The following is a 27,941-nucleotide window of genomic DNA, read 5'->3' as shown; positions in this document are numbered from 1 at the left end:
GCATACTTGTACATAGATGATCTAAATTATGTGTGGGCTTGCCATGAGATTTGGAAGCCCAAGACCCCGAGAGGGAAAAAATTCGAACCTACTGATAAGGCCGCGACAACGCACTGCTGCTGTCAATTTTAAAATAAAATATTTTTATAAAGATCTTTGTAACGTAATGCGCCCACCTGTCTCCGAGAACCAAATAATGGATCAATTTTAGGAATTACTTTTCCGAGAACCCTTATCTTCATTTGAAGCTAACTGTAAGATTGCAGGTTTGCTGTAACACGTTGAGTCAATTTATTTTGAGCTGGCTGATCCCACGAATCCTCTTCCCATCTCATCTTGCCGGATCTGAAATTAACACGAAGTGAGTATTCATCTCTTGCAGAACGAATTGCACCAGATATGGATATTTAAGACTGGCGAAAACGTGTCAAACATATGCGTTACAGCGCGAGTGATGGTTATAATTCGCTTCGTGATTCTTTCGTGAATGGGTTATGGCAAATGGGCATGATCTTGAGCCCGGTCAAGGTGTTAACAATGAACACTATGCTATCAAATTACGAAGCAGGGAATAAGGCGGAGGAAGCATTGTTGGTTTGTTGAATGTGATCGCGGTTTCTTTTTCTTTCGTAATAAATCCTCTCGAGATCATTGAACTTCGACCACTGTATCCACTACATTTATGAACATTTAGCATTAAATTTACACATAACTCGTTACACTTATCTCATATTTGGAATGATTCGCCTGCAAAATATTAACCATCAAGTTTTGGAAACTCAACGCGTACTGTTCGCCGTAGTACGCTTCGGTATGGTCAGTATTCATCGGTATTAATTTTCCTTTTCCTACCCCAATCATCCAAGCTTCTAAATTTCGCTACCCAAAGGCGCTGGAGGAACGCTCTCCAATTTGAAATTAGTTGCACCGTCGGTATTTATTACTTATAGCATTTACTTTATCCATGTTGATGATTTTTATCATAAACATGGATGGAAACACGTGCCCAGGTAAAAATATTTGGTCTGTAACTGAGCTGGAACAGGTCTGGAACAGGGGTGGAGCTAAAGGTCTGTAGCTGGTCTGGAACTGGGAAGAAATTGAAACATTGCTCCAGACCAGTTTGGTCTGCAACTGGTCTGGACAACGGGTGGGTAAACTGGTCTGGACCCAGGTATAGCTTGGTCTGTAACTGGTCTGTATATTGCTCTGGAACTGGGCTGTTCTCAGGGAGACTATGTGGTCTGGAACTAATCTGTTCTAGTGACTAGTTGGTTTATACTACTTAGCCTGAGACTCAGGATAACTAAAAGATCAGTCAATCTCATTGATCTGACTGGTTCAGTTCAGCTAGTAAGGAAAAGGGAACAGCCTAAACAAATAAATCTGAGAAGCATACTGAAGGTATTTCCCAGCCAGCCAAATATGACTGAGATAAAGGCATACTGGATAGCAGTAATCTTCAATTGTTACAATGGCATTCTTACATAATCAATTTAATACATTGTAAATTTTGAAAAGCGATGATACATCTCTATGGATGTCTTCAGCTGTAAGGGGCAAGAAAGTTAAGTAATTCTTACTACAATCAAAAGCTCAGAGTTAATGTATCCCCAGATTATGCCAGTATGAGTGCAAATGGAATTCAGAATTTAACAAATGTCAACCCGATCATAAGATATTCATTGTACTCACACATGGCAACTGCATTTCAGCTGTGAACTCCCATCTAAGTTGATAAAACATGTTAGCATATGACTTTTGACAAACCATCAATAACATATCCCCTGCAACGGGAAATTTTGGATTCGTATGGAGGTGGATGATTTTCTATGCAATAAAATAAATTCATACAGGCAATTTAACATTTATTGATGTACTCAAAACATTCTCTAGTACTAGTAACACAGTTAACATGTATTGTAGTAGGGAAAATGTCTAGTGTCCATCGCCATCAATCCTGGAAAATGAGAATTGTAACATTTAATAACCAGCTAAGTAATAAGTACTTAAGGTAACTTAAAATTGTTCCACATATTCTCTAATATGGTTATTCAATTTCAAGAGAAACCCTTCATGCACGAATGAATTTATAGTGAGACTTAATACTTTTATGCCATGAAAAACTGATAACAATGTGGTTTCTAACGCGAGAACAGTAATTTGAAATATTTCAACTTAATCGATCTAAATGAATAGTATTTTTAATATACAAGTTAAGCCAAAGATCAACCTAAATTGTAACCACAGTGAGAACGTAGTAATAAATAATCTTATATAACTATTGGGTTGAAAGAAGTAGTTCATTAATTGCATTAGTCCTAAAAATGGTTGATACTAAAGTTCGTTGATTTACTATCGATTGTAAAATTATGTTCCATGTACTTACATTAAAATAGTCAGCGCAGCAGAGATGGGTTGATGCTGACCAAGGCATCTTCTTTAAATCTCTACGTGCTGCAAGGAGCCACTTTTTCCGCAAAACCGGTAAATAAAAACTTTATCCGTCGTTGATTTCACTGTGATAGTATGCAATTGGCATGAAACAGTATTTTTTTCGATTCCTTTTTGGAAATTTTCACTTTGAAAAACGTTATATTTTCCTCATCCGTACGTTCTTAAACATACAGTTACTTGTAAAATGCGGTTTTAAGACACAGATTAATTCACAAAGTCGGAAACTACTGTATCTACGAGTGTAAACATTCCAGCATTCCATTCCAGTGCCAATGGTGCCAATGGCTGTTGGGTCACGTGGTATAGAAGATGGCCGTCGGTTGTTTTGGCGCAAGTTTCAAAATACGATTTTTAATACGTTATATAATGGGAAAAAATTGTAACTCAAGTTTTTAATCCGCAAAATATGTATTTACCGCTGTTACTACATTCTTTTACAGAACTAAATTTCTCTGGAGCAGGTGCACCTGCTTCTTATAGGTGCGAGGTGTACCTTCACGAAGGTACCTGAGGGACTTTTCAGATATTTTCCTCTTCAACAAATGCTTTAATTTTAATGGGTTACTGAAATGATGCACTACGTTCACCTTATTACCATTTTATACACGGTGTTCTGAATTGAGATCCATTTGCATTTGAGGGGGCAAATAGATACTTTAGTATATTATTTAATGCTTCCATAGCCCAAATAAAGTGCGTAAGCGCTACTATAGTAGTCTATAGTACATATACTACTTCCAGCTATAGCTGGAAGATATTAAATTTTTCTTACAATCAGCTCATTAACTGCACCCCTTCCCTACAGAAATGCAATGTAATTTTTTGAAAGAAGATAGGTATGTTAGTACAGGGGCGGATCCAGGATTTTTTTCTGGGAGGGGCACAAGCAAGGCCGTATCCAGGATTTTGTTCTGGGTGTGGCACAAGGATACCTCGCAATACAAAACGAATGCAATGATAATGGGACCGTATTAAAAATCTTGCATATTTTTGAGGGTCTGGGGGGGGCACGTGCCCCCGTGCCCCCCCCCCCTGGATCCGCCTATGTGTTAGTATGTAACATATGTAAGTGTAGATGTTTGGTGAGTGAAGGAGATCTAAGGAAAGGTATAGTGCCATGAAAGAATCCTTCTTCCATTGTAGTGCTACCCTTGCCTTACCCTCCCTGGAATGTAGAGCATGGGTTGATGGAGGGTTAACTACACACCATGGAGGGTACTAGCCTTCATTTACCCTATGTCTACCCACCATGGAGGAGTTCATTTTTATTACAGTGGAAGTTGTGGGCAAAACGTTTTGCCTGAAATTGGTAAATACATTGGAATTAGAATAAACCATTGCAAATTATTTTATTGACTGCTAACTACTTTCTAAAACCCTATTTGATATTTCAACCTTCATTTCTTATGCAATCATTTAGAAGTAATATTTATTTTTACCTCGCATATTCATTTTTTACTATCTTACCAAGCTTGCTTAAATGCTTAAAGTTTGCATCATAAATTGAGACTAATATCATAAGTACTTCTGATATTAGTCTCAATTTATGATGCAGCCCTTTCTAATGCCATTTGGATATCCAAATAACGCAACTCTCCACAAGCCATGATTGTGGGCAGTGGGTACCTTTGAACCCATGTGAAATTCATCTATGAAATAACAAATATAAAATTGTTTAACCTTTCTTGAAAAAATATTAATGGGCATTAAAAATTGACCACTCCATAGCCCAGGATTCCTAATTCCATTAAGTATCAATGCCTGATATACATTATATAATCATTTCACTGTTACAAATAAATTTAAGAGCAATTGCAGATGACCGAATAAAATATCAGATCTGATGTCACATCAGAATCCAGACCAGTTGACTCACTTGGAATTTTTCCAGAATAGTTCCAGACCAGTTGAAACTAATAGAATATTTCAGCATAGTTACAGAATAGATCCAGACTAGATGCAGACCATCGAAAATTACAGTACAGTTACAGACAGTTGATCCAGATCAGTTACACACCATCGAATATTACAGCACAGTTACAGACCAGAATTCCAGACTAGTTACAGACAATTTTCCTTTGCCTCTCTGAAATCCAGACCAGTCCAGTTCTGTTACAGACCAGTTACAGAACAAAATTTAGCCTTTCAGACCAGATCCAGATTAGTTACAGACGAAATATTTTTACCTGGGTGCCCCCCTCTCCCCTGCAGACTCAAGAAAAATATACAAGATTTTTAATACGGTCCCATTAAGAATGCGTTCCTTTTGTATTACGAGGTATCCTTGTGCCCCCCCCCCCAGAACAAAATCCTGGATACGGCCTTGCTTGTGACCCCCCCACCCCAAAAGAAATCTGGTATCCACCCCTGTTAGTAGGCTAAGATATAGGTAATGAATTGCTTTGAAACTAGGATTTGAATGCAGGGTAAATTGTGTGGAAAAAGGTCAAATCTTGACTGAAACTGAGATAAAGTCAATGGTACAGTGTTGAACCCTATAATAAAATCTATATATTACAATCACATCGTTATATTTTGATCCTCTAATAATGTTAATTTTTTGTAATTCATTAAAGTAGTGATCGCCACCCTTTGTCCATATGGCTGATTTTTTTACTTGGTACAATATTTATTAACCCTTTTCACTGCTACCCAGTGAGAAATGGGTGGTGGAATCCACGTTGAGTGGTGGATATTTGGTGGTGGTGGATATTGAGTGGTTGGACCCACGTGGAATCCACGTTGATTTCAAGTGGATTTGTGGTGATTAGCATGAAATGTTAAACAGAATTTCTAATTTGTGGAACTTAACTCTCTGGTGACATTGCGTCATTTATCATCCTGAAACCACGCTAGTTATGTGAAAATGTATCGCACATTCTATTTTTATATAATTCGTGGAAAGGCAGCCATGAGAGCACATGAAAAATCGTAGACACATATATAGAAGGTTTAGATATAGAGTGGTTGAGGTTTTAATGGTTTTAGGACAGCACCTACTGCTGTTTTAATTTTTCCACCAAATTTCCACGTGGGTTCCACGTTGATTCCACGACCAAAAACACGTGGTATCCACGTTACATCTCCACGTGGATTCCACCACCCATTTCTCACTGGGTATTTTCAGAGCCCCACTAAAAAAATTTCATAGGTACATGTTACACCCATACCCCCAAAGGCTACCTCTATTTGAAATGACTTCATTACATTTCTGAGATACAAAATGTTCCTAATATCTACTGAGGTGTTGTGAGTTGCCTACCATCCACTCGCTCCCGAAAAAGAAGGTACTGACTGGTCCTGACTATTAGCCAAATGGAAATCAGCTCTTGAGTTGTACGTATTCTTTTGAAATATGAGAGCAGGTACAGTGGTTAACAGATTAGATTAGATTGTATAATTCGGAACATAAGGAAAAATATTTGTATCATTCTTCTCATTGGATTGTCTCCCATATCCCTAGGGACAGTAAATTCAGTTTTGCTAGTGGTAGCCCACGTCACATCTCCCTAATCACATAGTTCACATTCTCCATCCTTCTTCTCTGCACCTCTTCTTACCCCGGAGGGATCAGCGGACTCCTTATCATGGTGGTAGCTCTTTTCCTTTTCCTTCTTCTATATTCCTCCTACTGAGATTCAGGAAGAAAGTCGCACACTTTTGAGCCTGACCCCAGGAGTGTATCCCCATAGGCAAAACAAAGTATTCATTTGAAAGTATTAAAAAATTGTAATATGCTACAAAATGTATCATTGCAAAAACCATTTCACTACGGTCTCTTGTTGCAAGGATGATCAGAAATGAGTGGAAGGGTTGGGTTTAATTGCCGAGGAGTGGCCCTATGGTCTTGCTAAGCTGGGTCTCGGGCTAATCTTGAATGCATCTGACAATTGCTACCTCAATGGTCACCTCCCTCTGCCCATGTCGGCTATAGCCGGTGTCTGGTTGTTTGTGTTGAAAAATCCATGACATCTATACCCGACATAAGGTCTTTTGCATATGAAAACGCTCGTCGGCTCCACCCGACGTTCGACGTGGAAGGGTCAATTGAAATTTCATTAATCCTTACATTTTCAAAGTAGTAAATATATGATGAAAACCCATATCTATTTCGTACGTATTTTTAAATGTATTTTAACTATTTATTTGTTACTTTCAATAATCGTACTTTACATTATTTTCAGTTATTATTTTTTTAATGAGAGTTATATTTACTTTTTAAGGTTGATATGGAGTTCCTCTTGAGATACATTGGATCATCTGAACTAGTGATTGTGTGTGTTGTCATATTTTTGGTGCTCCTTTGCCATAGCTTATGTGCACCTCTGTTATACTGGTACAAGCGTGGTGTACCATTTATTTCTGCCATTCCCATTTTTGGAAGTGTGGGAGACTCACTTTTTCAGAGGGTTTATATTGGTGAGATTTACATGAAAATGTACAGAAAACTTGAGGACAAGCGTTATGGTGGATTTTACAAGTTTTGTAAACCAGGAATTATTGTCTGTGATCCAAAACTCATAAAAAATGTTCTAGAGGTTTCATTCCCTAGTTTTCATGACAATGACTTGGCTAGTAATGAAGACTTGGAGAGTTTACTGAGCCAAAATCTTTTTGTTGCTCCTGGAGAAAGGTGGAAACAACTTCGAAGTCACCTCATGCCAATTTTTTCTATGGAGAACATGAAAAGTATTTATCCCCTTGTGGAAGAAGTATGTGAAAATCTCAATTCCTATTTGGATGGAGTGGCTGGGTCTGAGTTAGATTTTAAGGACTTGTGTGCCAGATTCACCACTGAGGTGCTTTCATCCTGTGCTTTTGGAATCCATTCTGATGCCATCCATATCCCAAATTCAGAATTTCATCTAATGGCTCGCGAGATGTTAGATCCATCTCCATGTCGAGCCATAATGATCATGACATTGATGCAGTTTCCATGGATGATTAATTTTATTCCCGCCTCTTTAATCCCCAATCAAGTTTCCCAGTTCTTTCGTAGTTGTGTCCGTGAGGTTGTAACTTACAGAGAGAGAGAAGGCACCCCAAGAAATGACTTTATGTCAATTCTAATCCAATTGAAAAAAGAAGGAAAGCTTGCATTTAAGTCAAAGAAGAAGTTGAGTGGGGCCAGTGGTACTGATAAGGAGTACTCGTCAAACAAAGGTTTTTATCTTGAAAAACATATTCATTCTTATTAAATTTTTATTAAGACGTATGTACAATGGGCCTTGGAAGCAAATATACTGCCAATGGTTCCGGCTTACCTACAGCTTGGGCAAAGCCAGTTAAATTGACTTGACAGCATATTTTTAATTAGCAATAATTTTAGAATCAAATGCAGCAAGAGGAGAATTTGATGGATTTGGAAAAATTGGTCTCTCCCATTCTTTCCACTCCTAACTAACTTCCTTACACTAATTAGTCAGCAATTTATCATCAGAGTTTCGTCTACAGTTAGAATAGATGTCATACACAGAATGCTGTAAGAGCAAGGACTTGTCTGTCCCAATATTATGTCAACACAAAATTTTATGATTGAAAGTGAATGTTATACTGGCACTTAAGTACTCTGAAAAGAATTTAAAAGCCACATGTCCAACCCATAATTTAAAGGCAAGTTCTGGGGAGGACTGTGACAACCCCATCTTCTGGTATATACCAGAAGGATGGATACAGGCCGCGATATCCCATGTGCCATAAAAAACTCTCCTGTTTGGTGTTATACTCTATTCATTTTATCTCTGCGTGTGAGTTGGTGTGGTCAAAGCAAGTGGAGATGAGGGGAGGGAAAGTTTCTCGACATGTGACTTTGCCTTTGACAATCAGCAAACAGTAGGCGTGGCCTCAGTGAGTCGCCTTCAGACCTCCGCCGAGTGAACATCATGATCTGCTCGTGGAGCAGTGTTGCCAAACCTCACGCATTCTCCTTGTATGTGACTAAGTATGCCTTCCACAGCGCAGTAGCTGACAATGTCTTGGGGCTTCTGTGAAAGGATTATCCCCAATGCCTTCCAAATGAGTAGGTATATTGTCTCGGCGCCGGGGCCAAAATACCTGTGGCCACCTATGACTCACACATTTTCAGTGACAAAGTAGGGCGGCTATGTACATTTGGCAACGTTATGTTCGCTCCTCCTCTGAGAGAGTTCGGGCTCTTGTGGCATTTTTTATTGTACCCCTCTCCAAAAATTTATGGTACCCCCCCCAGAAATTCCTCCAAACTTATCTGCAGAATTTCTCCCGCTAAGGACTTTTCGTGCTAAGGTTTTTCGCGCAAAGGATTTTCGCGCAAAGGCCCTTCGACTCAAAGGCTCGGAGACTCTAGTCTCGGAACTCTTGTCTCCGAACTCTGCCCTCCGAAATCTGCCAACCGAATCAGCCAACCGAACCAGCCATACCTGGAAATCAAGACTTATATAGATAGTACGGTGGAGGAATACCTACTCTTGGCAATCAAGGGGAAGTGGGTGCTGAGGCATAAGAATGCAGTTTGGAGTGAGAAGTACTCCACTTGTCCTATCACAACTCTCTCTCCCTCCAACACCTCATCCTACTATGTCTTTCCCCCTCCTTGAGTTACAATGACTTGCCTCTACCAGCTATCATACAATTTGGCTATGTCTCTAACCCAGGAGATAGAGGAGAGGAAACCTGGTGGTATGCGGTTCTCCCCCAACCCCGGCTTGGATGACGGACGTTTTGCAGAGGTCCCAGTCAACACGGGCGCCTACCGGGAGAAATGCGATGGTGGTTGGCGTAACATGGTGAAACTCCTTCATGATGCACAAAGGTTAAGAAAACACTTAGCTTAACACTTAGCCTACCGGGAGATTTACACCGATGCAGCTAACTTGGACATTACCCTATTACCCCTCCACTCCTTTGCAAATTCCCTCCCCTCCACCCTGACACTGTTCGGTCGGCCAGGCTTCTTCTTTCTTCGGTGCTCGCGGTGGACTGATTGCTCGGCTGAGAGGGTGATTTCTTAAAAATCATACTGCTCGTACTTAGTCTTTGGTAATGTTTCCTATGAGATTATTAGTTATCATCGTTGTTTTCTGTAATAATTTTGAATATTTCTACTTGTGATAGATATTGATTGAAAATGACTCGTAATTTTGTGACCATTATTTCTTTGAGTGCTGATTATTCTTGTTTGTGGAGTCTTTCCCTTAACCAGCTAGTGACAGACGATCGGAGTTCCCTGGGTCTGGGGCTTATGTTCAGAATCTGGAAAATGATGTAATGCCACACTCTCACAAAAGCTCACACATGCAGACATAAAGTGAACAGACAATAGTTCAGAATCATAGCTTACAAGCTTTAACAAACCCAGAAATACATACAAGGGTAAAATTGAAAATAAGGTCTCCGAAGTCCTTATGTCGCTGCATGAAGCGCTAGGCATTATCCGCCAACACCACCGTGTTCCTTGGTTCCTCTAATACCAGTCTCAACCGTCGCAAAGCATTGTCAACCACTCATTTTTGGCATGGCAGCCGTCTCCATGTAGCTTCCCCTCATGTCTCCATCCAGGTGTGAAATCCGGTCTGTCGTTCGATTTTTGACCAGGAAAAAGGTGGCACCTATTGGCATTAATCACCAATTGGTTGAGGTTTACGATGAAAAATGTATGGATGTTAAAAACATTCATAAGTGGTGCTACAAGTTCCTTTCTGGCCATACATGCATCCACTGCCAGTTGAGTGCCCTAACAGCTCACTGAAGACCACCAGAGGCAGTGTGTGGAATGTGCGGAATTAAAGTTGTACGCCATTTTGAAGAGGAAAGAGATGATTTATTGGACTCTATCACCTAGCGATTTCCATATGTTGCTCGCCCTGAAGAAACATCTAGGAGGGATGACATTTGCGACGGATGACAAGCTGCAAGAGGCAGTCAACGCCTATTTTTGCAATTCGAATGAAAGCTTCTATGACGACAGGATTCAAAAGTGCATTGTGCAGATGAGGAAAGTCATCGAGCACCAGGGTGACTACACCAAAAAAGAGCTGAAGCCATGATCTCTCCAATGATGTATTCAACAATGCAAATAAACTTTATATTGAACGACGAAAAAATTGGAGATCTTACTTTTAAGTTTACCCTCATATATCCTGAAATCCAGGTGGTGAATGATTGAAAGTGTTTACTCAGACGCATGATAGTATACTTTCTCAATCAAAATAGGGTTTGCAGTTTGACTAACTCAAAAACTTCTCAATTTGAAATTTTGATTCCAATATGAATCCTGAAGTACACCATAAGAGAACACAGTAATTCAGCGAGAAGCATAATACCTACGTGATAAGCAATAGCAGAAAAGTATTCTCTCTACATGAAAAGTATTTGTGATAGTGCATGTATTACATAGGTACAAAGCATACAATATACAAGTGAATTATATGAGCTTTTGTGCTGCAATTTCTCAAAACCAATTTATTCCAATCCACCTTCTGCTGCATCGGTTTTTAAAATCATTGCCAACTGAAGAGTAACTTGATGTACTTCAAGTTGTGGGTCAGTGGATTTTGTGGCCTACTTTACCAATGTATAGATATTTTGATATGTATAAATATTAGATATTTTTATGATGCATATTTTTCTCATTCAAATGAAATACCTACATAAATGTTCTTTTGTAGCTAACGACGATTTTCATACAAACAGGTTCCACTTGCGCATGGGATCCAGAGTCCATAAATGATGTGGCTACTCAGGCATTTGGCTTTTTTGTTGGTGGATTGGAAACATGTGCTTCATTGATGAGTTTTGCTTTGTTTGAGTTAGCTCATGAACCAGATATTCAAAGCAGGTTAAGAGATGAAATAAAAGAAGTGAAGCAAAAATATGGCAACAACTTATCTTTTGATGCTGTGCAAGAAATTAAGTATTTGGAAATGGTCATTTCAGGTAATGCTTTTCATTGTTTCATAAAAGCTGCTTTTATAATTTATCTTAGGCCTGAATTTGACTCTACTTCTAGTGGATCTCTCAAATTTGCCAGATTTCTTTTTTTCTTCTATTTTACCAAGTTTTTCTGCTCCTCCCACTCATCAGCCATATTATTAAAATTATAGCAAATTAAGTATTAATTTGCTAATCTATAGCTTTACTTAAAAGGTGTAATGGAGTATTTACACAGTCTAGGTTATTTTATAGAAACCAAGGTGGTTCTATAGGAACTTGTTAAGCAAAAAACTAGAGGAAGGGAGAACTAGGTGAGGCCAAAGAAGGAATGAAGGGGGGGGGGGGGGATTCAAGGTTTTTGAAATACATTAGATGAAAAGTAGTGAGTAAAAGTGAATGACTGAGTTACTATTTGCAATTAAAATCTATTTTAAGTACTTTGAATCTGGTGTAGCTAGTGTATGTACATGTACATAGTATTAGACCTAATGATAACTACATTTCCCACACCCTTCCGTATTTGAAATTTATCTCTTCTTTCGATTGTTTTATAGTGAGGAAAATTACTATCCTATACATTTTGCATTTCTTTCTACTAATTTTGTGAGAAGCTATATTTGTAAGTGCCTCTGACAATATTTTTCCCTTTTTAAAAATACTTGTGCTAATTTCTACACCTTTTCATTAACGTATTTATTTTAAGTCAGGATTTTTTTATTTCATGTTGAATAAAAATTAAATTTAAATTCCATAACAGTGTTTTTTTAAACTAAGGCTATGAAATAGTGATGCAATGCATTATTTTTTTTCGCATGGATAATTAACAGAAACGCTCCGAAAGTATCCTCCAACTTCCTTCATCGCTCGTCTTTCCACCAAACCAGTGAAATTTCCAAGCCCTGAGAAGAATGTACACGAAATCGAAGAGGGGAAGGAATTACTTTTGGAGGCTGATATTCCAGTTGTGATCCCGATTCTTGCCATACATAGAGATCACAAGTATTATCCAAACCCTGATGTATTTGACCCAGAACGATTCTCTGAAAAATGTATAGCTGAACGTGATCGATTTACTTATCTACCTTTTGGAGAAGGACCACGAAAATGTATTGGTATGTATGGTATTTTATGTTAGTGTATCAAAAGCCTTCATTTAACTTTTGAGTAAAATGCAGTTGAGTTTTTATGTCTTCATAGATTTTTGGATACACCGAATATCTGTTGCTAATAAGATCTATCACAAACAGTGAAACACTATAATCTTCAAACTTTCGATGTTGTGCCTTCAAGACTATTTTTCATAAAACTACCCTCTAGCAGTCATGAATGCCTGCTCATTATTTTTCTTTTAGGGCAAAGCCTCTGTGTTAAATTTTTAATAACACAAAGAAAAAACTAAAAATATCATTTAAAAATTTATTTAAAAAAAAGCCCTCTTAAATGTGATAGGGTCTATTATATCTAGGAATACTTATTTACACTGAAAATTGCCGCCTTATGTATTATATGTATGAATAGTATCATGTAGAGCAGGAGTTCCCAAACTTTTTTGTACCACGCCCCACTTGCACTCGTACAAGTATGTGCCTACTTGATACGGTGAGTAGGTAGATTTTTTTGTTCACTGTTGAATGCGGTAATGCAGAATGGAAAGATTCAATAATTGTACGTATGATGAAAATTAAAACAAGTATTACATGAAAAACGAATATAATTAATTACCTGTAACCTTCTTTGATAAAGTTTACAACTTTATTGAAACTTTACAAAAACAATTACCTATGAAAACTTAGAAAGACTTTATTTCAAAGATCTGAGGAAATTATTTTTGTAATTTTTTTATTTATTTCATTTGGGTGTCACGCCCCCCAGTTTGGGAACCCCTGATGTAGAGAGTTGTTTCTTTAAATACTTTCAGTATTGCTATAGAGTCTTCTATCAAATGGAAAGTGCCAATATTACTGAAAGGATCACATCCATTATTATAAAATTAATTCTGCCATATAAAATTTGGGTGGTGAGAGATAACTTTGTGGCGGTGCAGGCAATTTTTATGGCAGTAAACTTATCCGTAAACCACTATTGAGTGGTTTAAAACAAAAATGGTACAAAAATAAAGGTTAATTGTGTGAAAGAGTAATTATATATTTAGCTTTTTTTATAAAATTTGGCACAATAAAGATAGGCATTTCATTGATGAAAACATCAGTAGAAAGCAATTTAGCAATTAGGAAGTCTATTGTGAATGCAAATAGCAAAGTCTAAAGCGAATGTATATTCTTGACATGCTGATTAATACTAACGAGTAGTTAAATTTATTTTTCTCTTCAAGATAAGTTCAGAGTGGGCCTAAAATTGATCCACATCTCATCCAGAAACCCAAAAACTCTTTGTTCTCCATATTGTTCACTGTCTTTAAGAAATTATGCCACCTATGAAAAATGTAAAACCTTTCAATAATAATGCTTCCTTTTCTTAGGCAGTCATGTGTAAAGCCTTTATTGACAAGAAGGCGGTACAACATAGTCATATGCCCATTCTACAATGAATTTGAGACTTAAAACTCCCTTTATCCAATGTATGCATGCTGCAAGACGTGTGCAGTAAGATAAGATGGTCTCATTGGTACCATGCTCTTAGGCACACACAATTATGGGGACAAATGCTTATGTTTTTAAGCTTACTTCTCTTCTTCAGTTTATTGGATATCGTTGGGCCAGTGTTAAAATTCAATTTGTGTTGCAAATAAATTATTAATTAATAAACCGAAAGAAATTTGCATCTTATTTCCAAGCAGTCAAAATTTTCTTGCTTTTGTGTATTGATGTATTAAAATAAAAACATTCCTCTTCTCTGTTCAGGCTTTCTAATGATGAAGTACGTATTTCCTAGTATGCATTGACATAAAGCTCCTTTTCCACCTGAGAATTTTTCCTCCGCATGTGAGGAGTTTGCAAGACAAAGCAAGCAGCTTGGCTCATCAGTGCCATTACGTTTTATCTTAAAATCAAAAACTTGCACATAATACCCTTCAGAATTGAGAAACGCAAATGATTCTTTTTACTAAAAACCACTTTGTAGTTTAATTCAAATGTAATATGCAGCAAATAGTGAACTACAGTGTAGGAAAGGGAAGTTAGTAGGCGACTACTTTTTGCCTCATAAAAATCTAAATTTTCTTGTTCTGAAGGATGTTACATCAGTATTACAACATTAACTCATTTACTGTAAAATTGGTGAAGATCTTCAAAGCGATTATAGTATACAGAATTTTGTGTAGAAAATTAAAAAAAAAAATTGTTACGCGACAATTGCAAGAGGAAGATAATGTAAAAAAAAACACCTTTTCAAAAGAAATTTAAGGAAATACTTTTTATAGCCTTTGCTATAATTTTTATCGTAAAACTACAGGATGTATTGGAATCAATTAATACAGTGTCTTTTTCTACATTAGAATACATTGTTAAACGGTGCATAGTGCAATATTTATTTTCATGCAGCTATTGGCAATGTCACGCTCCCTTATGGAGATTAACATGGGAAACAAATCTCCATAAGCGCCCATAATGTCAACTAAACGTGGAATGCGCTATACTGGCATCAATGCTGCTCACCCCTGATCAATTGCATTTGTTACTGCTATTTCATTTGTTTTTATGTGCTACACTAATCAGGTCATAGCAATGAAAATAAAATTGTGTTATAACTACATTTTCAAGAAAAGATGCAATGACATCCATCAGGGTGCTTTACATACATGAAAGACTGGACGTTTTGTTATCATAATGTTTCATTTTTTTAGACTCTTCAAAGATATGTACACAACATTCACATTTGTAGTGATCGATGTTTAATTTGTATTTCAGGGATGAAGCTTGGAATAATGCAATGTAAAGCAGCCATTGCCACAATTCTTCTGTCATTTGAACTTATGCCGAGCGACCAAACTTTACCTCCTATTTATTTTGACCCCTCTCAATATTACACATCATCTAAAAGCAATATTTATTTGTACATCAGAAAGATAAAGTCATGACGCAACTTTAGCTTCCTCATGTGGTTCTGGCCAACACAATAAAATTGATGGAAATAGACTGATTAAAGCTCATAAAGGGTACTTTTGGAAGACACACAAAAAAATAATGTTAGCATTATTGATGGTGTCAAACTTATTTTATTTATCAGAAAGTACTGACAGTAATTTTCATTCAGTATTTCCCATGATATTTGCTCTCAAGTTGACGATAATAAGTTCCTGCATTTTTCAGTACCTTTACTTTTGTTAATTAGCACACTTCATAACGAATAAGGACAAGAAACAATGGATTGACAGCATAAATGAATTTTGCCATATGGTTATGAATGTGATTTATAATATTAGATGAATTATTCACATAATAAATCTCTGTGATCCTTTGGGATTCGACTGAATCCTCATTCAGCGATCCCTGATTAAATATTAAATATAAAAGTGACAATTCAGTGTAAATAGTTCTTAAAAATTAAAATCTTTTTGAAGGCATATTTTTCATGCTACACTAACATAATAAACTTTATACATGATTATTTTCACAATTTTGATAAGAGTTTTAGATCTCATTTTATGTTTTTTTTCAATGAAATGTAATTTTTTAATGTTGCAGAATAAAAATATTGGTAAAAATTTTCAAATTGCTTACTTATTTATTAATCATAACTCAAAATGAATACCTCTACTCTTGCAATAAAATGAGATGCCCTCATATTACCAGAATATATTTATTGCTGTGCTGTAGCTTTAAAGTTCATGGGAACACCCAACTAAATCCTTCCATCAGATATAAAGTACTTTTTTACAGCAAAATATCAAGTCAAATCAACACTTGAATAATTGAAAGAAAATGGAAACAGAAATGAGGAAAATCAAAGAGATATCACACCAAAATTTTAAGGAAAACTTATATTGAACCACAAGGTTTCACTTCAAAATAGCATTTTATTTTAAAGTATTTCATACAAATATAGGGTGTACTGGTCTTCAAATTCGGAGTAAAAATTTTATGGACTATATTTCACATTTTAAAAATTCAACGTTAAATATTGCTATATCCTGTTGAAGAATTGTCTTTCTTTCAACAACAGAGCAGCCATCAGGATTGTAAAAGGCACTGAGTCACAGTTATTCCATTATTGGAAATGGAATCGTCAATAGTACGTTTAAAAATTATACAAAAAGGCAAAGTCAACATGCCTGGAATTCACAACCTCCAAATACTTATCGGCAGCACATTTTTGGAAAAATCCTTCCGTACTTAAAAAATCACAGATAACAATCACTGCTGCACTTTCCTCCATTCCCGATTAGCTTGCATCAATACATCGATATCATCATCGTCATCATCCTCCGATAAGCTGTCTTCATCATCATCGTGGAATGGCCTTCTCGCAGTCTCCATATCCTCTGAAAAAGGTTTTGAATCATTGAAATATGTTTAACAAACACCCACTTTTAACCAATGAATATGTGGGATACTGAATACAAGAGAGAATTCTCTGTCTGTGAGAGACAATCTAGAAGGAAGGTGGTTGAGAATAAGCATTGATAACTCTACTCTAAAATCAGAGAGCTACAATGTTATCTGCAATATTATGAGAAAATATAGGTAAATGCATTTAATAGAATAACAACAAAATCATACCTTTAAGCGGCCGTCTAAATAATTCTGACTCTCCATCTTCTTCTTCATACAGTGACAATTTCCCAGGTAAAGGGATAAAATCATAATTTCCAAGACGTTTTCTTCTCTGACATGCAGTATACCCACCAAGAGCAACAGCCATCACAAATATTATGATGAAACCTAAAAAAATTGGAGGAATGTAATAATTTCAGTAAGATGAAGGGCATTTGTGATAATTTTCCAAGGAGATAATTTATGAAAACTTCATTGCAGGGCATTCCTTTATAGTTGCAGGAGTCGTTTGTGATTTTAATATTGTTAATTCAAAACTGAAATAAGACAAAGTATGTGTGTGCACATTAATTCATCACCTAAGCCTTTTACCTATTTTTTTCATAAGTGTGTTTTGATAAATTTGTCCATTTTATTGTGAAAAAACAAGTGCATTTTACATAGTACACTATTTTTTGACACATATAACTTTTAATTCAAAGCGGATGGTGCTTAAAAGAATTTTTAGCTATTGATTGTGAAAATTGTCAAAAGATCATCACAACCAAGATCAGTGACCTTAAATCCTTTACATAAGAAAAGCCTGGAGGCAGAATTATTTTCCAGTGCTGATGACTTTATACAGAGGTACATTTTATTTCTTATTTCCTTTTCTTGTTTGGGCAGCAATTAAAGTGTTTACTTGAGTGACCTAATGTTTCTGCATCATTTCCCTGTATTTTCCGTGGCTGTTTTCTCTATAATATTGTTTTCTCTATAATATTGTTTTCTCTATAATATCCTGAGAAAGTGCTTACTACATATAGGCTTTCAGTACCTGAAGGTGTACCAAAATAAATTTGTCAATGTGGGCAGAAATCAACATACTTCTTGTCAAAATAGATTAAATTTTTTATGAATTTGTTAAGAAAAATAAGAGTTAACACACTTCTCATCATGCTAGAATTTAATTTTATGAAAATATATTCTCATAAGAATTGAAAATTACAAAAAAATGACAAAATCTCACATCCTAAAGGCTGTTTTACACGGGGCAAGTACTCGCACAATCTGCCATGTGTACGAAGGTGCAGCCAAAATTGCATCATGTAAAGCAGTGAAATGCAAGAACACATGCGAGAATGCATGGACATGAGATGGCAAAAGAGCCTCTGTTCTAATTTCGTTCATGCATTCGCACAATTCCACATCATTTTAGAAATTAATGCAGTTCAAACCTGCACAATTCTGTGCCCTGTGTAAAACGGCCTTAACAAATTCCCTGAGTTAACCTACTTTACAGGGATGTGAGGCGGTTGGGTTGGGTGCAAAATTCCTCAACTGGGGATATGCTTCCTTAAGGCATTAATGTTGTCTTCATTCCTTCAGAAAGTGTGGCAAAGGGGGCTGATATACTGGCATACATCTCTTCTTTATCATACTGGGCAAGGAGAACGTAGGAGGAGAGTACCAATGGCACACTGTGCAGCACAATATATGATGCTAACTAATTACGTATTATTAACTCCCACATCTTGAAAAAGATTCTGAAATCGCTGATGTTTCTTGTATTTTCGCAGTTCGTGGGTACCAGGTTTACCATCATCACTCAACCTGGTTAGGAACTATGATAAGCACATGCAGATACTCATAAATGCATTTGCATATCTATTTGGCCAATTTGGATCATTTAGTCTTTGTGTGGCAATCAAGTCAAACAATAAAAATGCAACACAAGTGGCAGTTCTGGCCACGAGGAAAATAATCAAGAGAAGAAACAAAGGTGCTATTAATTTTTAAAATTTATATGTTAAGTCAGTTTATGCAGATAGATCTTTATGGATTCTTTCTTTTTCAACTAAATATGTATGCCAAAGTTACTTGAGTCTTTGCAGTACTAATAAATAGATCAAGAAATATAGATAGTCCTTCCTATGTAGCCACATTCATGAGAAGGGGTTTTAAAGAAATAAGGGATAGGTACTTGTTTCCGCTCAGGATTTGCTATGCAACCAATACACGGGGTAAATTAATTAACAACCACGAAACTAATGTATTTATTATTTCATACTTACCAGTTACCATAATGAACACCATTCTCGGAAGACCAAACACTCTTTCATCGCGGACCAGAGTAATCATTACTTGACTAACTTTTCCACTTTTAAGAGAAGATGAATCAGCCACATAAACTAATTTCGTAGTTGGCAGAAAATTTGGAGCAGAAGCAATCAACACATATGGACCTGGTGATAAAGGCCTCCAAAATTCTCCATCTTGCCAAATAACCTTCGTTACATGGTTACTTTCATTGAAAACAACCATTGCTCCTTCCACAGGGTGATTTTCTTCGTCTACAATATATCCTGAACAAAAAATAAGAGTGAAATAAAAGATCAAAAAAAAAAGAGAACATTAACATATTTTAATTAAGTTATAGGGGTGAAAATGAGAATAAAAATCTCGATGAAGTTTCTTTCACTTATAATCTACAATGGAATATACCAACCTGGGTTATGATTGTGTTACAGTGAATCACTATTAAGTGCAGGCATACATCAAGATGTATTGGTAATGACTGTGGCTCAGTGAAAGCATAGATTTGTATTATTAAAAGCCTGAGAAACCCTACCAAGTTTGTTAATACGTATTAATTTTAATTACGATAGAGTTTCACAAAGTTATGCCTGTCACCATCAATTCTATGCATGAAATATGCCTTTATTAAAATACCTAATTTTATTTCATCATACAAAAATATGTACGTAGTTACAACACAACAGAAACCAACAATCATGCATACAACAAAATGCAATTGGACATAAAATTGCAAAAGAAGCAATTTCACCATATCTGAATAAAAAAGTAAACCCAGTATGAGTGGCATACATACATATACCTATGTATGGTTTTTTGCATACAAGTTCTGAGAATGAAATCCAAGAGAAAGTTTTTTTAACAAATGAATACAAATATGAAGTTACTTCAAAAATACTGAAAAGTAGTATTGAGGCAATCACCAAATTCACTGTCAAAAGAAGCAAATAACCAGTCAGCACAAATGATAAATTACCCCATTATTACCCTTATTTTACACGGGTAAAATTGTGGTAAAAGACGCCCAACCTGCGTGTTAACAGGTAAAATATCTGTAAAGTTAAGTGGTAAAATTTGGGTAATTTGGTGGTAAAACATGGGTAAAGTTCATACTTTTTCCAGGTAAAACATCCCGATGCGACAACAGAGCCATCTGTGGAGCTTAAAAAGAAACATGACACCACCCTCTCTATTGGTGCCATTGTGAACTAACAGTACATAGTTTTAATGCGTTATAGGCATTCATATACACGAAAAATGAACGAAATCGACATTGATATTGAAGAATAAGTGTTTATTGCAAGACAAAAAGTTACTAAATATATAATTACGGCATTTATATTTAGAAACAACCACCTGGTGAAAGTAAAATAATAACAGAAATAAAACCTAGATTCATGAAGGCATACGTACTCGATGGAAGAGAAATGACCAAAATAAATAACAGCTATGTTTTAAGAGGAATTTCCGATTTGATTTCTTTTAACATAGAAACAATGTTAAACTTGGAACTAATTTTTTTCCGTAGAGCACTGGGTGACAACAGCTTCCACACCAAACTACTCAGGGCATGATTACAAGGAAATAAATTCACTCAACGGAGAATCCTGAAAACTGCTTTTCCAAACATTTTCACGTGAAATTTTTAATGAAATCACTGTAAATAAAGAGCGCTATACTTAAGCATAGGTTGAGGGAACCAAATTATGGCTATAAAGATCATTAAAAAGTATTGTCTCACCATGGCGTCACAACAAAAAGTGATGCTACTCTCTAGTTAAATATGACTACTTTCAGCATTATGTCAGGTAACTTAGTTTAGTTTACTTCATGCTCCAGGAATAGTTAGAAATTATAATTGCCAGGCACGTTACTTTGGCACTTGCAGTCACGTTCATGTTCCTCCTTCATTGTTTATTTGTCCACTTGTAGCCAATGTCACATTCCACTATTCGCAAATCGCAGTTGAAGATCCAATATAGCCAACCGTCAAGATATGAATTCGATCTTTCACAGATGAAAATTAGTACTCTTCTCTATGTTCTTACGAAAATAAACAGGTAATTTTTACGTACCTAAATTTTTGTTAATGACCACAGCCTTTCATCGATAGCGTGTATTTAATGCGAAACTATTAGCGAAATGAAATCGAAAATAATTTGAAAAATATCACTACAGTGTCGCTGTGTGGATATATTGAACTTTATTTTTCTACTTTAAACTTTTCTCAAGCTCATACAATTAATTAAATGCCTCACTATATATTTTTTATACTTCACTGTTGACAATTCTGCACGCGAGTAATTACATGGTAAAGAAAGGGTATAGACGACAGGGGTACATTTGCCCCAAATTACCAAAATAATTTCCATCTAAATTATCTTTTGTGCTGACCGGGTATAAAAAATGTGGAAAGATGTTAGTGAAGAATGCTCCCTTTAATTACCAATTTTCTGGAAAAATCCATCACAGATAATCATGAAGGGATACTTGAGAAGAGGAAAAGGGAAGAAAATACGGCCAATACATTTCTACTTACATAGTCATATAGAGTTAAAACATTTAGACAATTCAATGCTACTTAATTTTGTAAAAATGCTAAACCAAGATACAACTTACCATGCAATCCCCTCCATGAATCATTTATCATAGCCACCAGGGACTGCTTATTTTCTTCCCAAATTTCAGAGAGCCGAGATTTTTCAGGAAGCACACAGCAGTCAACGAATACTTCTATCGGGAGAGTGTTTGTCATATAGTAGGCATAATCCTGTAAAACCAAATAAACAAATTCATCATGAAATTATAGAAATATGTATATCTTCAAACATTTTACTAAAATCAATCAGCAAACAAATGCCCAAACTCATAAGATCCAAATCCAAATATTGAATACATATCCAAAAGATTGAATTCATACTCACTAAAAAGCTGCCATCATGCGGTTTCCACAGTTCGCCAATAATGGTACCATTTTCAATATTATCCATCAGAGTTGATTCATTGCAACGTAGGTGACCTTTATCCATGGAACTATGATGATTGATGTAAATCTCACCCAAATGTTTTAGAAACTGCCATAAAATTGAGGAAAAAAACAACTCATCACTGAGAAAAACTAATAAGGCAAGAGTTTCTTACAGTAATAAACTCTCTGCACCAGTCTTTGACAGTTTTTAAATTTCCTCTCTCAAAAAGGGGCCCACATTACTTACACAGCTGACTTTTTCATTTGTTTCTGACAAAAAGGACATAAAAAATCAAGCAAAATGCACCTGGGAAAAGACTGTGAATCATTGAAAAAATAATGAAAACTTGAATGCAAGTACATAAGTATCTACAACTGAAAAAAATTAAAGAAAAATATCATTTCCTCAGGCTTCAGATTTATACTAACTCACTATATCAAAACTTACAATAAGATGTTCAAGTTTTGCAATTTTGGGGGATTACTTCCCAAATGTTTATGTAACATTAACAGCAAATTTTATTATTTCACAGCAGTTTAAAAAAATTACTAATTAGATGCACTTGAGTCAATTTCACATACATTAGAAATATGATATGAGGGATTACATTTTAATTAGAGAAGACCATGATAGATTGTGATATCATTTCGAAGGTGATGAGGTATAAATATATATTAATGCTATTGGACACAATAACTGTAAATTCAGTTCATGACCCATTAAGTAAAAAATAATACATATATTTCAAACAACAAGATCATAGAAATATTTTAATGTATGAAAGCATGATTAGGAAATACTTACAGGAATTGATGGGATCAAATTCTTCCTTTGGCTGTATTTACCATTGCCGTTTCCATATGGTGGGATTGAAACATGGAGAGAGCCAGACTTCATAACTACTGTGACACTGGGCTGATGCTTCTCCATCCACTTCACCAAGGCTTCAGTTTCAGGCTGAAGATTACTTGATACCTTTTTCAGTTTACTAGCTGCAATAGATGACTTCTTAGTTCAAAATATCAACATAAAAATGACAAAATGGAAAAAATAAAGCAGTTACAAGGACAAAATCACCAAGCCATAGCAACACAAACAAAATCACAAAGCCACTATACATGCAGAGTTAAAGTTTTCTCCGAGTTTTTCCATTTTTACACGCTGAATCAATATGTATTTATGAGATAATTATCATAGAGGATTATGATTCAGGCTGTGTCCCCCCTCAAGATGGACCCATTTGAAAGAAAACAGTAATGTTCATAAATTACTCACAATTGTTTTTTGTAATTTACCTTAACTCGTTCATTACGATTAATTCTTAGGAATCACAAGGCAAAAATAAATTCTCTATAAATCATATGACTTCAAAATTATTACTTGTGTGGTCAATTATAATTTGTGGAATGTTTCATTCATTAATGGACTATTTTTATCAGAGGGATATACATAGATTAATACGGATTTCAATATTTTCCTTACTTCAACAGTCAAATGACCAGCTAGGGAAATGAAGGGGATTATAAAGGTGAAATGTATGTTACTGTCACACACACACACTTTCAACTTCATTTCAAATGATTCTATCCTGGAACAATGCAGAGATGAGTATACTTTTAACATTTTTTCCCCTCACATAACTGTATCGCCTTACTTTTAACGTTAAGAACACAAAAGTAAAAATTGCCATAAAATATGGTTATTTTAGAAAATCACCTTGATACGTTGTAGAAAATTAAAACACACATTAATGATTGAAGATAAATGGCATTGAGTTTGGCTGCAATGAATGCATGGAAAAAATAAACTTGAATTCTAAAGAGAGAACGAACATCTAGAATGAAGGCTACTTAAGATAAGTTTAAATGGAGTAAAGAAAATATATAACAGTTTCAATTGGCATAAGAGAATGGGATATTGTTCAATGCAGAATGGATGGGTTACATTTAATAATGTACATTCTGTATCAGTATGGTAAGAGATCATGAATACTTACAGGGGAAGTTGGTATCCAGATTTACTCCATTCATGTTGCTGCCTTCATTAGTAGAATTCCTCCCTAGGCCAGTACACCGATTTGTTGCATTGGAAATTTCTACATATGATGGATCTGGATTGGCATCAGGTATTATGTAAACTGTAGCTTTCAATTCAGGAGACCCAGGGCCCAATAGATATTCTGATAGCTGAAGCAATATCTCTCTCCCAACAGCTCCCCTGGATCCTCCCTCAATACCACTAATGAAGGCAATGGATGGAAAGTGTCCCTGAGGTAAGCCACTGTTCTCTGTTTCACCGACAGATCTGGGCTTGGGGGATATTTCAAAAGCAAAAATATTCCTCTTCTTAACAGTTTCTCCATAACTAGGGATTAAAAAAATAACACATTTTTAGTTGCTACCATTTCTAAACAAAATTGGTGGCATAAAATATTTCATAATAGCTTTAAGTACAGTAAATAATATGCAAAGCATTATCCTCATCATTGATTCCTCTGATTGGTTTCATGCAGCTCAAATTGCCAATCTTTTTTACGAATTAGTTTTTCTTTACATTCTCAATCAGTGAATCTAAATACATATACGAAATGAGACCTTCCTTTAGTTAATAAGAAGAATGCATTGAATATTAATTAAATTTCTGTTGGATTCTTTGAAAATTATACTGCAACCTATGCAATCAATGAAATTTCAGTGAAAAAATTTTAGCTTCACAATAAATAAATTCAAAATAATGAAATCGCTATTTTACTAAAAAAATATACGCAGGTATCAAATTCACAGGGGGCACAAAAAATAATGGCAATACATATTAATGATAGAGTGACTGCATATGAATTCGTGTGAATTGCTTCCATTTAAATACATTCTAGATATTAGAACCTCTAAGGTACTCCATGAAACAACATGTACATGACACAAAATTCCAAAACAAAAACAGCTGGCAAGACACAGGTTGTTTCTCAGTTCATATCACAAAACTCATTTATTTCCAGTTTTCTTTCACATAATTCAAATATCTTTTACTGATTTTACACAATAATTAAACATATAATATTCTTTTAATGCAAAATACTCGCGGCTAAGCTTGAAGCCACCGAGTGTGTCCACCAGGTTGCGGATGGCGGGTCGACCTTTAGATAAAGAGATGGGTCGAATAGCAGATTTCTCAAATTCGAATATCGAATTCGAATATTAAATCATTGCTCGAATATTTGAATACCTCGAATTTCGAATACCTCGAATTTCGAATACCTCGAATTTCGAATACCTCGAATACTAAATGATGAATGCTGGAATGTTTGACTCGGTTGCCTATGCAGCAGGCAACACAAGATTTTGGGGAGTAATTTTGATTTCCTTAAAATGATTCGAACAGGAATTTAGCTGATTAATGAATATTTTAATTTTATGGAAACAATTGGGCATATAATTAATTCAACTAACATCGCTTTACCCCCACTTCTGCTGCCAAGTGCTAGTGGACGATCCGAGGCATTTTGCAAAATACAAGCTCTTTTCCACCGGATTTTCTTCAATTATTTTCAGTCCATCTTTGGGAGTTCTCACGAGATAAGAAGATGAATTGGAATTGCTATCAGGGAGAAACCAAATATTCTGAGAAAATATCCCTTTGTCTGGGACTGTAACAATAAAGATTTATAGCACCACTCATTAATTGTAACTTGAAATATGCTTTCGGGAAAAAATACCGCATCAACTTCCGAGAAGCTCTGCTGCTCATATCGAGTTTCGCCAGAATGCTAAGTCTTCGTTGTATTTTGACATTTATTTCTTTGCGTAAAATGCTTAAATAAACTCAGAAATACGTCGTGTTTGGTCTTATTCTTTTTGAAATAAACGTGCACATTACTAATATTTCAATTCAATAAAGGTGTAACATCAATTGACGAAAGTCATTCTTAGACACCTTTTGTGCTAATAGATGACTCATGCAGCGGTTGACCTCCACAGAAATGGGGAACTTCGAAGCTGGTAGGAAAAAAAAGGTCAGTGGGGGAGAAAAGGGAGGGCCGGAAACACGTTTCTATTGTTGTCGTGTAACTAGGTATTTTTTCGAAGCTAAGGTCTTTGTAATACGATCCCTGCGCGAGCTGTGACTTTTTTTTTATTTCGAAGAAGAGGAAAGCCTCAGAGGGGGGGGGGGGGGGCTAGTGCTGAATGGAGAGGGATACTGGATCTTGGGAAATGCGCTAATGTAAGTATCCCACGGTACTCACACAGCAGTTGACCTCCAGAAATGAGGAACTTCGAAGCAGGTAGCCAGAAAAAGGTCAGTGGGTGAGAAAAGGGGGGAGGGAGTGAAACACGTTTTTATTGTTCTCGTAACTCGATATTTTTTTCGAAGCAGGGGTCTTCGTAATGCGATCCCTGCGCGAGCTGGGACCTTTTGTTTGATTTCGGAGAAGAGGAAAGCGTCAGAGTGGTTGAGGCGAGTGCTGAATGGAGGGGGATAGCGGATCGTGGGAAATGCCCTAAGGTTGCTATCCCACGGCACTGAGGTTCTCCTGGTGGGGGGAATCGGGGATTTTCGGATTTTTTCACCCGACCATTTTCGGTTCCCCTCGTCGAACTCTTTTCACCGCTAAAATCCACGAATTTGATGTAATTCATCAACTTGCGTAAAACGGCGCTGCGAGCACTAAATGACTACAGTTCTCTACATTTTTCCGAGTCAACTACCAACGACGTGCGTGCGACAGTGTATGACGCGAAATTCAAAGTATTCGAGGTATTCGAGGCGGTACTTTTCGCATAACTATTCGAAACCTCGAATATCGAATACTTTCTAATATTCAAGGTATTCGAGTATTCGCAGATACTATTCGCACATCTCTAAGGGAAACAAAAACTTATAGAGGTGGATGAATTTGGTTATTTTGGAAGCAAGATAACTAGTAACAGGAGAAGCAAGAAAGAAATCATCAGCAGAATAGCCCAGGCGAAGAGAGCATTCCACCAAAAGAGACACCTGCTAACAGCGGGAAACTTAAATATGGAAGTAAAGAAACAATATATAAGAACCTACATTTGGAGTATGCTCCTATACAGAAGTGAGTCACGGATAATGACAACAGCGGAGAAAGCAAGGATAGAGGCCTTTGAAATGTGGTGCTACAGAAGAATGATGAAAATCAAATGGATCGACCGAGTTAGTAACGAGGAAGTCCTAAGAAGGGTAGGAGAGAAGAGAAGCTTCATGAAAACCTTAATAAGAAGACGGAACAACCTCATAGGCCACATCTTGAGACATGATGGCCTGATGAAGACAATTGTCGAGGGACGAGTGGATGGTAAGAACGGAGAAGGAAGACCTTGAACAAAATATATGGAACAGGTAAAGAAAGATATGAAAGGGAAGAAATACATAGGTGTGAAAAGATTAGCTAATAGGAGAATGGAGAGGAGAGCTGCGTCAAACCAATCTTAGGATTCTTGACCAGTGATGATGATGAATACAAAATACTAACAACAGGGTCTAAAAAATGTTTTCGATAAATGTAAAATGATTTTTTTCTATAAAAATAGCATAGTAAGTAAAGAGCATGAAGCCTAGACACTAAGTCAATAGGTTAAGTAAAATTTTAAATCATATTTATGTAAGTTCCTCAAAAAAATTACAAGAAGACTGACTCACGGGTAAAATCTGGTAATCCTTGGATATTCAGAATTTAAATGACTTAATTTGTTGACAATTTTGTAATAATCATGGTACCCTTCAGGAAGAGTAGAATTTCCAACTGACGGGAGAATAAAGTTTACTTCAGTCATTTTTTCTGGTTTCACAACTACTTTTTTAATGACATCTTCATGACCACGATGTGATGCCTGAAAAA

General features: G+C 36.1%; 2 protein-coding genes and 1 long non-coding RNA gene across 3 annotated transcripts in view; 1 reads left to right on the top strand and 2 right to left on the bottom strand.

The window, feature by feature from the left end:
• The first annotated feature begins 147 nt into the window (after positions 1–147).
• Positions 148–16,631, top strand: LOC124155938 (cytochrome P450 6k1-like). Its single transcript, XM_046530169.1, has 5 exons — positions 148–361; positions 6,681–7,620; positions 11,128–11,370; positions 12,195–12,479; positions 15,234–16,631. Exons 2-5 carry the CDS (start codon positions 6,687–6,689, stop codon positions 15,401–15,403), a joined length of 1,632 nt encoding a protein of 543 aa, XP_046386125.1. The 5' UTR covers positions 148–361; positions 6,681–6,686; the 3' UTR covers positions 15,404–16,631.
• Positions 1,852–2,742, bottom strand: LOC124155939. The gene is made up of 2 exons (XR_006864243.1): positions 2,390–2,742; positions 1,852–1,960 (listed from the first exon to the last, which is right to left on the bottom strand). It is a non-coding gene; the product is annotated as an uncharacterized LOC124155939 (long non-coding RNA).
• A 19-nt stretch (positions 16,632–16,650) lies between the features above and the next one.
• The window catches only part of LOC124155937 (carboxypeptidase D), a 64,081-nt gene continuing 52,790 nt past the window's right edge, over positions 16,651–27,941 (bottom strand). The window contains exons 20-27 of the mRNA XM_046530168.1: positions 27,743–27,933; positions 24,081–24,448; positions 22,889–23,076; positions 22,040–22,189; positions 21,735–21,885; positions 19,094–19,384; positions 17,046–17,207; positions 16,651–16,807 (exon numbers count right to left, since the gene is read on the bottom strand). Coding sequence (XP_046386124.1) covers positions 16,680–16,807; positions 17,046–17,207; positions 19,094–19,384; positions 21,735–21,885; positions 22,040–22,189; positions 22,889–23,076; positions 24,081–24,448; positions 27,743–27,933 — 1,629 coding nt within the window. The 3' untranslated portion in view covers positions 16,651–16,679. The remainder of the gene's footprint in view (positions 16,808–17,045; positions 17,208–19,093; positions 19,385–21,734; positions 21,886–22,039; positions 22,190–22,888; positions 23,077–24,080; positions 24,449–27,742; positions 27,934–27,941) is intronic.

Source organism: Ischnura elegans, chromosome 3, assembly GCF_921293095.1.
Source record: "Ischnura elegans chromosome 3, ioIscEleg1.1, whole genome shotgun sequence".
NCBI classification, from domain to species: Eukaryota; Metazoa; Arthropoda; class Insecta; order Odonata; family Coenagrionidae; genus Ischnura; species Ischnura elegans.
The sequence above is the reverse complement of the archived record's forward strand: the minus strand, read 5'-3'. Positions and strand labels throughout refer to the sequence as shown.